The sequence below is a fragment of the Piliocolobus tephrosceles genome, chromosome 14, assembly GCF_002776525.5.
Source record: "Piliocolobus tephrosceles isolate RC106 chromosome 14, ASM277652v3, whole genome shotgun sequence".
In the NCBI taxonomy this organism is placed as follows: Eukaryota; Metazoa; Chordata; class Mammalia; order Primates; family Cercopithecidae; genus Piliocolobus; species Piliocolobus tephrosceles.
Window position 1 is genome coordinate 2,104,153 of NC_045447.1, and position 11,198 is coordinate 2,115,350.

General features: G+C 52.9%; 1 protein-coding gene across 1 annotated transcript in view; it reads left to right on the forward strand.

The window, feature by feature from the left end:
* The window catches only part of QSOX2 (quiescin sulfhydryl oxidase 2), a 45,684-nt gene that overhangs the window by 20,594 nt on the left and 13,892 nt on the right, over positions 1-11,198 (forward strand). Inside the window, exons 2-6 of the mRNA XM_023227643.1 lie at positions 3,994-4,094; positions 5,946-5,994; positions 6,918-7,023; positions 7,176-7,266; positions 9,071-9,216. Of these exons, the coding sequence (XP_023083411.1) occupies positions 3,994-4,094; positions 5,946-5,994; positions 6,918-7,023; positions 7,176-7,266; positions 9,071-9,216 (493 nt within the window). The remainder of the gene's footprint in view (positions 1-3,993; positions 4,095-5,945; positions 5,995-6,917; positions 7,024-7,175; positions 7,267-9,070; positions 9,217-11,198) is intronic.

Below are 11,198 nucleotides of genomic sequence, written 5' to 3' on the forward strand. Positions count from 1 at the left end.
GAGGCTGAGGCAGGAGAATGGCGGGAACCCGGGAGGCGGAGCTTGCAGTGAGCCGAGATCACGCCACTGCACTCCAGCCTGGGCAACAGAGTGAGATTCCGTCTCAAACAACAACAACAAAAAAAGGCAGCACCACCTGGCCTGGGCCCAGACTGTCCAAGCAGCCCTCGCCCGAGGTGCTGGGAGAGTTCCATGGCTGCTGTGCAGGGTGCTGTGTTGCCACCTTGTACCAAGATCCATGGGAAGACAGAAACTAGGAAAATTGCAGGAGAGGTGGCCAGCGGAGAAAACGGTGTGATGCGGCCAGCGAGTGCCTGGGGCAGCGGGGACGTGCTGTGTGTGTTTTTGTAAGTAACGTGCACTGAGGACAAATCTGAGAAACCACAGATGGGGCCACATCCCACCGTGAAAACCAAATCCTGGCAAACATCTTGGAACATTTTCTTCTTCCCGTCTTATGTTTTTGCTGTTTCTAGGCCAGCTTGATCATGTCACACGGCCGTGATTCTGTTGTGTGTGCAGTTTGGGCTGTCAGAGCAACTTTTTGTTTTCTTACATGTTATTTCTGGGCACAAAGGTGCTTTATTTTTTTATTTTTTATTTTTTATTTTTTTATTATTAGACTTTAAGTTCTAGGGTACATGTGCACAACGTGCAGGTTTGTTACATATGTATACATGTGCCATGTTGGTGTGCTGCACCCATTAACTCATCATTTACATTAGGTATATCTCCTAATGCTATCCCTCCCTCCCCTCCCCACAATAGGACCTGGTATGTGATGATCACCTTCCAAGTGCTCTCATTGTTCAGTTCCCACCTATGAGTGAGAACATGTGGTGTTTGGTTTTCTGTTCTTGCAATAGTTTGCTGAGAATGATGGCTTCCAGCTGCATCCATGTCCCTACAAAGGACACAAACTCATCCTTTTTTATGGCTGCATAGTATCTGGGCACAAAGATGCTTTTTTAAAAAAAAAAAAAAAAAGTGTGGAATAAAAATGTGTCGTAGAAATTCCCAACAAACAGAATGAAACCATGTGGAATTGTGAACCAGATAAAAGGCCACAGAAATGAGACACTTTGCCAGGATGCACGGGCCGAGGAGCCGAGGCTGTGGAGGGGTCCACCGGTGAGCAGCCCACGGCGGGGCTGCTGGGAGCACCCTCTGTTTCCGCGTCCCCTGCTGTCTGCTGCGCTGACTGGATGAGAGCGTGAACCCTCTGCCTCAGTTGCATGTGGTGTGAGGCTTGAGGAAGGTGTGGCCAGGGATGCAGGGAGCTTGCGTGGCTTTTCCCTCATCCACTGAAAGTGGCCTCGAAATATGAATTGGTTTCTCTTAGCCGGCGTAAGCAGGAACGGTATTTGGTCGTTGTTTCTGAAAGAGGTTTCTTTGTTGTTGTTGTTGTTGTTGTTGTTGTTGTTGTTTTTAAATTACAGAGAAAAGACCAGTATCTTAAACAAAGCTGTGGTACATTACGTAGAAAAATAGCAATCTGGGCCAGGCGCGGTGGCTCAAGCCTATAATCCCAGCACTCTGGGAGGCCGAGACGGGTGGATCACGAGGTCAGGAGATCGAGACCATCCTGGCTAACATGGTGAAACCCTGTCTCTACTAAAAAATACAAAAAAAAAAAAAAAAAAAAAAAAAAAAAAACTAGCCGGGCGAGGTGGCAGGCGCCTGTAGTCCCAGCTACTCGGGAGGCTGAGGCAGGAGAATGGCATAAACCCAGGAAGCGGAGCTTGCAGTGAGCCGGGATCCAGCCACTGCACTCCAGCCTGGGTGACAGAGCGAGACTCCGTCTCAAAAAAAAAAGAAAAATAGCAATCTGAACCACTAACACACACAAGCCTTCATATTTGTAGTGTCCGATTCCAGGCATGCTTTTAACAGAACCTAAGTTTGAGATCATAGCTTGTTCTTAGAGAAGACTTCTTACTCTTTTGACATGATTTATAGTCGAATCATTGATTTAGACAAGTGGTCAGAATCAGAATACAAGTCTACAAAGAGCCTTATCAGTGTCTCAGTGACAGGCAGACATACATTCCCATTCAGAAATCACTGGGCTTCTGGTCGCAAGGCTGTGCCACGGCACTGTCCCACGTGGCTCACTCCGTTCCTCCAGGCAGATCCCAGAGGCGCCTGAGTCTTGCCTCTGCACCTGCCTCTCCCACGGTGCGGCGTGCCCTGCCACACTGCTGACTCTGCCGAGGCCTCCAGGCTCCATGATAACCAGCGCCCATCCCTTGACCCATTGGTGCCCCTTTAGGCTGTCCCCTCAAAGTCTCAGGGCCTGGAAGGACCCCTACAGGGTGAGGAGCCGGGAAATGTTTGTGAATTGTTGGCAGTGCAATTTTTACACCCCAGAGAAAGAACACAAATCTTTTAAAAAGAAAACCTCACTGGTCAGCTTCAGAAACCATGACTTTGATACTGGTGACTGAAGCACGAGCCAGGCACTCCGCTTCCTCGTGTGAGTCATTGCTCTGGGTTGCAGTGAGGGCAGGTCTCTCTTCACAGAATTGTCCCAGCTCATCATGAACAAACGGTGAGAGATGACACGTCACCATTTCACTGCAGCCCTAGCGCATTAATGCATTTAGGTCGTGATCACTAAGGAGAGAGGTGTCGCTTGCCTCTGGGTGGAAGGATGCCCCACTACCTACAAAGTCATCTCACCAAACAAATTAGACAGGCATCTAGATCTGAGTGCCCTGTTACAGAAGAGCCAGGAGTCCAGGGTGCTGTCGGTCAAACCCCAAGAAGGAAAGTGCCAGGACCCACGAGCCCAACCAACAAGCCTGGCTGGGGTCTCGATTCAAACAAACTTTAAACAAATGAACAAATAGGGACTTTTTGTTGTTGTTGCTTTTTAAGACGGAGCCTCCCTGTGTCGCTGGCTCACTGTAGCCTCTGCCTTCTGGGCTCAAACGGTCCTCCCACCTCAGCCTCTCGAGTAGCTGGGACCACAGGTGTGTGCCACCAATGCCCAGCTAATTTTTTTGTGTGTTTTTTTTTAAGAGACAAGGTTTTACCATGTTGCCCAGGCGGGTCTCAAACTCCCAAGCTTAAACCTTACCTCCTTGGCCTCCCAAAGTGCTGGGATTCCAGGCGTGAGCTGCCATGCCCAGTGGAGAGCCTTCATCTTTCAGAGGTAACGCCTGGTAGATTTCGTGTGGCAATGACGTGTGGTCTGAGATTTGCTTTGGGACAGTTCTGGAAGTGGGTGGAGGCTTTGGCGAAACAGGATTCACCCTGAACTGGTAATTATTGGTCCAAGAGGTAGGATGTGTGGGATTTGTTACATTTTTATCTCTATTTTATTTTCATGTTAGAAATTTTCCATAGTAAAAATTTTAGAGTTAGGAACAAAAAATTAAAGTAAGAACTTTAGAGATAGGAACAAAAAATATGGCTCCTTTTAGCCTCCCCAAAATGGCACAGGTGTTCCAGGGTTTGTGGGCAGCGTCTGGGATGGTGTTGGAAACCACTTCACATGTGTCTATGTGCGCGTCCTTGCCCTGAAAGAGCCTGCTCAGGTGCTGCCAGTACCTGCTCGCTGGAGTGAGAACATTGGAAAGTTTTTGCTGAACAGCCTGGACCATGTCCGATTAATCTGCACATACGTGTTTGCTGTCCTGATGAAGTGCCGGCCGCTGACAGCCGCTTCTGTAACCAGCGCTTTCATCCATCAGGGTGTCATTTAATTAGGGGACCGCAGCCCCATCCCTGCTGCATGATGTGCAAGTTCAGCACAAATCCGCTTGTTCTGTGACCATCTGTGGTAGGAGAGGCATCATGCTGTTGGTGGAAGTTCTCTTTCCTAGCTCCACATAGACGCTCTGTGTGGTGAGGGCCTAACTGATGACATAGAGCGGGTAGGTGGGCTGGTCTCTTAGGTGTCTGCAGCCTAGAGTGGGGACCGCTGGGTCCTGGGCTTCCCGAGAGTTCAGTGCTCACCACACTGAAAGTCATGCTCCTGCTTTTCAGACTGGGCCAGCGCCATCCGCGTGGCGGCTCTGGACTGCATGGAAGAGAAGAACCAGGCTGTGTGCCATGACTATGACATCCACTTCTACCCCACCTTCCGGGTGAGTATCACGGGCTGCTTGTCTGTTGAAGTTCACCTTCTACCCCACCTTCCGGGTAAGTATCACGGGGTTTCTTGTATGTTGAAATTCGCCACATCATAGTGCCTGTGTTTTGGCCTCTCTGGCTCTCTCCTTAAAACTTCGTAGGAATTGTAGGAACTGATGTTTGCTGGGGGCAGCTCTTGTTCCACCCTGTTGTGCTGCAGCAGTGTCTGTGGGACTGTCCGTGCTCACACAGCCCCGGTCACATGGAGGGGATGCGTGAAAAGACCCCCTGCAGCCTGCATGGCCAGAGGGCACAAGGACACCAGGAGCACAAGGGCTGGCACCCTAACCTGAAGCCACACATGTGGTCCATGTACCACGGGGCTCCCCTCGGTGGAACACACACACACTCACCCATGCACACACACCCACAGGGCCTCTGCCTTCCTGAGCCAGGGTCAGCCCCGCAGAAGACAAGGCTGTGCCCATTGCTCCCACTAGGGGGCAGAGGTACCTGTGACCTGTTGCAGGCCCGTGCATAGCATGTGTGTACACGCCGGTGCTGCTGCCTCCTGCACGCCTTGACACGGACATCTCCAGAAATGTAGGCACCTTGGGCCCACTTCCCAGGAAGCTTTGTGCCCCCGTCCTTGTCAGCCCTGGTGCCTTGCTGTGTGGTGTGGTGTCACGTCATGGTGGCTTCCCTTGTATTTTGGGGGCTGTTTTCACTGTGCTGGCAGCACCTGTGGTCCTGCCCCAACAGGTGCCATGCTGGGCAGCACCGGTGTCAGCCCAGCCCCAGGGCCTCTCGGGGCCTGTGTCGCACGCTTGCTTGCCTGTCCCTGCGTGTGATTACGTCAGGATGGCTTCCTGTTTTGTTTTAGCTTCAGACACAGGTCACACTGTGCTGTGTGTAAACTTTCGGGCCTTCTTTCCGTTACTTAATGGGACGTTGTTCAGATCCACTACGGTGCTCATTGGATGGGATTGTCCAGTGACGTCACTCTGAGAACCAGAATCCCCCGTTGCCAGGCATGTGGGCTCTTCCAGGCTTTGGTGGCCTTGAACAGTACTGCTGTGTTCATTCCCGGGCACGGGAAGAGCTGAGGCTGGGAGAGAAGCCGTTGGGCCGCGAACCAGGTCTGTGCACAACAGACCTGCAGGGCCAGCAGCGTCAGGCCGTTTCATGCTCGCCCAGGGAGCGGTGCAGTAGGAAGCACCAGCAGCTTCATTTGCATTTCCCTGGCGGCTGCGGTGCCGGCACATCTGGCTTCATGGGCCGTGGGTGTCACAGGTGAAGTGTCTGCCTGTCGTCTGCACATTTCCCTCTTGGCTGGCCGGTGCTTTTCTTACCAACCTGATCTCCGCCATCCTGTAACCTTGTCTCGTCACTGTCTTTGATGTGCCCTTTGATGAAGAAAGTTTTTAATTTTAACCTAAGAACCCTTGCCATCCACTCAGAGATACTGCATGGTGTCTCCTCCTCCTGCAGATCTCTGTGTTGTTACAGCTAACGTTACAGCTGACCATTAGGACACACGCTCACTACCAAGTCCCGGAGAGCCGTGTCTTTAATGATTCCAGCCCGGTTGAACTGTCTTTTGCTTCTAGCCCTGTTGGGTCAGAAGATGTCAATGATGGGACTGCTGATTGGAGCTAACCTTAGCCCCCTCGTAAATCTGACAGGAAACACTAATATGCACAGAGACATGGAGAAGCGTGTGGTTTGTCATCCATTTATGAAAACTTTCCGAAGGAAATTGAGTAAAGCTCCCTCTCTAAGGTGACGGTCGTTTTGTTGCTTAAACACATATGCAGATGCCCACGCGAGGCTGCCTCTTACTTGTTCTTTGTTTTTCCTCTTAGTATTTTAAAGCATTTACGAAGGAGTTTACAACTGGAGAAAATTTTAAAGGTAAGGACATAAGCATTGTATTTTAGTCCCCGAGATTCCCCTCATAAACCTGCTAAAGACACGCGGTCCCAGAGCTGGGGGAGCTCCCAGCCCGGGGCCAGCACCTTTGACTCTGCTGACCTTCCTGCCTGCTTTCCCTCAAGAGTTCAGACGTTAATAGCTTCAAGAGAAATTTTCATTTTGTGATTTGCCTTGCTTGGCAAATACGGTAGTAAAAACTTTTTCAGAGTAAATTTGTTATTATAAAAATATCTGGAGATGTACAGATCACATGTACCCACCCGATGAATTTTTGCAAACGACCTCACCCAGGCGAGCATCACCCAGTGTGATCAGACCCCGTAGGCCGCACCTGGGGGTGCTCTGCCTGTAAATGGCCTGGTGGAATTGCCTGGCCAGCTCCTCACTGCGCCCTGGGGGGCTCTGCCTGTAAGTGGCCTGGCGGAATTGCCTGGCCTGCTCCTTGCCACGCCCTGGAGGGTCTCTGCCTGTAACTGGCCTGGTGGAATTGCCTGGCCTGCTCCTCGCTGCGCCCTGGGGGGCTCTGCCTGTAAGTGGCCTGGTGGAATTGCCTGGCCTGCTCCTTGCCACGCCCTGCGGGGGCTCTGCCTGTGAGTGACCCAGTGGAGCTGCCTGGTCTGCTCCTCGCCACACCGTGTCTTGCCATCTGCCTCTGTTGCCTGTCCGTGTGGCCCACCCATGCGTGTCTCACTGCCGTGTGGTCTCCAGTTGTGTGAATCCCGTGCTGTCTATACCACGCCTGTGGGTGGCATTGGGCACACCTGCTGGGATTGCACACGTTGCTGCCACCTGCACCCTGCTGTCTTTGGGCACCGGGCTGGGACGGGGCTGCTGTCCCTGGGTGTGCGCCTGCCCCTCGAGGATAGCTGCACACACCTCTGACCCTGGTGTGCTTCCGGCAGGACCCGACCGAGAGCTGCGAACAGTCAGACAGACCATGATTGACTTCCTGCAGAACCACACGGAAGGAAGGCGGCCGCCTGCCTGCCCGCCCCTGGACCCCATTCAGTGAGTAGCTCCGTGAAGGAGGTGGCTGTTAGACTCACACTGAGCTGTGCAAGGAATGTAATAGGTTTCTATTAAGTGATGTGGCCACTGGAATGTGGTGGGCAACTCGCTGCTGTTGACAGCACTAAAAGCCTCTTTTTTTCTCTTGAAAGGCCCAGTGATGTTCTTTCCCTCCTTGACCACCGTGGCAGCCATTACGTGGCTATTGTCTTTGAAAGCAACAGCTCCTACCTTGGACGAGAGGTACGGCTTCTGCGTGGGCTCCAGGTGTCACACGTGGTGTGATTGGGGTTGGCGGTGCATCTGTGATGAGATTCGTGGGTGCCGGTCACCACGTCGGCGTCTCGTGTCCTGTCTGTGGCTTTAGGTCTTGTTCATTATCAGAAGTGTAGTTAACGTTCCTCAGCAAAGTCACTGGTGTCTGGAGAAGACTGTTAGGAGGAACGAGCTTGGCGGTGGGAGGGGTTCGGAAGGTGGCCTAACCCCAGGTTTGAAACTGAGAGGGCTTTGCAGAAGAGCTCATTTTTATGACAGGCTCAGCTCACCTTGAGGTCATTCTGTATTTTGCGTGCGTTATTGCTGAGATTTTTTCATTGCTATATTCTGAACGCTCAACATTTTTGCCAAATCCAAGATTCCGTAAAACATCATTTCTATCATTGTCATACTTTGATTTCACACGTATAGTTCTGAAGCCTCGCTCTTGGCCAAGTCTAAATAAGGTCCAGGGACCAGGTGCAGGGGCAGCCCAGGGAGAGTCATTATTGCCAGCAGTCTTTCCGGAGACGAAAGGCCTCACCCCACACACGTTCGCCCAGCACTCACCCTGAGCTTCTCCTCCTCCTCCTTGCAACTTGATAGGCAACTGTTTTCTGTCCACTGGGGGGGCCTTGCGTTGAATAGAGGAAACAGCCTTGCCCCTGTGAGGGCTTTTGGAGACACACTTGGGAAGGAAGCTGCAGACACCTACGCTGTGACCATCTCGCTTTATGCCCTGGCTGCCCTCCTGGCACCCCAGCACTGCCCCTCCAGGTTTGGTGGTGACGCCAGGATGCCTTCCCGTGGTTGGCCAGGATTCTCCGTGGAGGGCTGAGGAACCACTAGTGGTGTGTGGCTCTCCCAGACCCTTTGCCCTTGTCCCAAGGCCCCTCGTGCCCTTGCTGTCTCAGGTGGGGCCTCCACACACGCAGACCAGAGGCAGGTGTTCCCCCGAGCAGAGGTGGGTGTGGGCCTGTCTTGCACACTCCCCTACCTCCCTGGTATGCTGGTGCGATCGTGGCAGCCAGGCTCCACCCGTGCAGGAGGAGTGCTCTTCAGCACAGAGTCAGGGCACGGCCCAGACACCAGTGCAGCCCAAGAGTAATGATCAGCTCTTCGCAGACACACCCAGCTCAGGAGAGGCACGGCCCCTCAGGGCACCCAGTTCACCCCTTTAGCCAGAGCCCTTGGTTTGAGGAGCAGCTGGTTGTGTTGCTCTCTAAGAGAAGGAAAGATGTACGCCCAGTGTGGTGGTGGTGCACACGGGGTTTCTTCCGAAATGCTGAGATGCCAGTCCTGTGCTCTCTCTGCCACCGAGACCCTATTGCTGCCCCTTCAGCCTGAGCAGAACCAGACAGGAGCAGGGTGGCTGGGGAGGAGCGGCAGCTCAAGGCCTGCTGCCCTGGCCACGAAGCTTCCACAGGCGGGACAGGAATGTGAGGCCATGGGGCGTGGCTGCTGTGTACAAGGACTCACTTGACCAGTGTCAGTGTTGTTAGAGGCGCCCTGGTTTTAGAAAGTCAAGTGCAAATTCATGGATAAGGGTGTTCTTTGGTCTGTAAAATTGCCAAATAACGCTGGTTTCTGTGCATGGCGTGTGTGCCATCAGTTGCCTTAAAGTGCGGTAAGAATTCAGATGTGCGTGAGGATGTGAGTAAGGGTCTTGCCTGCAGGGGGCACACTTCGTGCCCTTTTGGGAAAGGTTCCCTGCAAGGCCGTGTGTCTGCACGCCGTGTTTTCTGAGAAGCTGCCAGCCCCTGTGGAAGTGTCATTGTGTTCTCACCCCCAGGTGATCTTAGACCTGATCCCGTATGAAAGCATCGTGGTGGTCCGGGCGCTGGATGGGGACAAAGCATTTCTGGAGAGGCTTGGTGTTTCCTCAGTGCCTTCGTGTTACCTCATCTACCCAAATGGGTCGCATGGATTGATCAACATGTGAGTGCCCTGTGGGATCTGGGAACCGCGTGCTGTGCGGAGTGACTGAGCAGAGGCTCCGAGTAGACCATGCAAGTCTGGTGTGAGATCCGGGGAGCCCTGGCCTCTCCACCCCACTTCCCTGGGCAGATTTGGGCCCTGGCTCTCAGCCCTTGGGTATTGCTGATCTGTGCTGTGTTTTCGTGGATTTCTGTTTTCTCACTGCTGTGTCCCTGCACCTAGGAGGGGCCTGGCGTGGTGACTTACCAAGAGCCGCAGAGGAAACCGTGGCTAAACCCACACATGCACGCGGGCTGCTGGGCCAGTGCTTCAGGAGCAGCAGATGCTCCTCAAACATGGCTCTGGGTGGACTCTGGGCTGCCGTTTGGTCTGTATCTGGGGCTGGCAGGCAAGCCCATGTGCCTGCCTCTGCAGAATGAGAAGTAGGGGTGGGCGCCAGGCCCTGCCCCTCATGTTCTACTCTCTTCCCTAAGAACCGCAGAACCTTGGCAAGCCATTTGCCTCTGCGTGGAGTGCCCATGTGCCCCTCAGATAAGCCCTTTGCCTCTGCGCGGAGTGTGTGCCCCTCAGGTAAGCCCTTTGCCTCTGCGCAGAGTGCCCGTGTGCCCTTCAGATAAGCACAACAAAAAAGTAAACAACTTGAATAAGGTTCAAAAAAGAACAGTGAGAAAAATGAGGCTGGGCACAGGTGCATCGTTTGAGTCTAGGAGTTCAAGACCAGCCCAGGCAATATAGTGAGACCCCGCCTATGCTAAAAATAAAAAACTAGCTGGGCCTGGTGGTGTGTGCCTGTAGTCCCAGCTACTCGGGAGGCTGAGGTGGAAGGATCGCTTGAGCTTCAGAGGTCAAGGCTGCAGTGAGCTGAGATCATGCCACTGCACTCCAGCCTGGGCAACAGAGCCAGACCCTGTCTCAAAAAAAGAAAAAGAAAAGAAAAAACAAAAAATGATTGAGAAAGTTAAGTAACGCCCTGAGGCTGGAGGGGACCCGGCCTCCTCACCTTGGGGAGAAGGACAGCATGAGGCCGGCCTGCCCCACACGGGGCGGCCCGTTTCCCTGGCCTGAAGCCGCAGCACCTCCAGCATGTGCGGGTTTAGCCACGGTTGACTCTGTGGCTCCTGGTGACTCACCACACCAGGCTCCTGGGTTCAGGGACACAGCAGTGAAGATAGGACATGTTTCCTGTCTCTTGGGGCTTCCAGTTGAGCCTCTTCAAAGATCGACTGGGGCACAGAGGGCGCCCTACAGAAGCCCCGAAGGCCACAGCTTCTTAGGTATATTTCTATCTTTTTGAAAAGGCCACCAGGCGTGGTGGCTTACACCTGTCATCCCAGCACTTTGGGAAGCTGAGGTGAGAGGATTACTTGAGCCCAGGAGTCTGAGACCAGCCCAGGTTGATAATGAGACTCCAGACTATGAAAAATAAAACATCAGCTGGGTATGGCGGAGTGTGCCTGTGGCCACAGCTACTTAGGGTGCTGAGGTGGGAGGATCATTTGAGCCCAGGAGGTTGAGGCTGCAGTGAGCTGAGATTGCACCACTGCACTCCAGCCTGGGCAACAGAGCAAGATCCTGTCTCAAAAATAGGTAAGGGAAAATAAAAAAGATAAAGCTGGAATTCAGGGTAACCACAGAGGCTATTGAGCTTGTTAGGAGATGCTCTGAGTGCTTGGGGATCCCGCTGTGCCGACAAGGTGGCCCATTCCAGGCCTGGGGCACAGCACCGCCCTTGGCAGAGCGGCCTGAACCACTGCCAGATGTTTGTTTAGTGTTAAAAGTATCATATAGACAACTTCTTAGTGTCAAATAATGTTAGTAGTTTTATAGATATTTTAATATTTTTGCAAATATCACTGCTACATTCTGTCTTTGGAAACAAGCTCCACGTCACACTGAAGTGCTCAATAATGGCATTGAGGGTGTCCTCAGAAGGCGGCTCCACCCTGTCCACACGGGGCGGGCACGCAGGGGGCTCAGCTCCA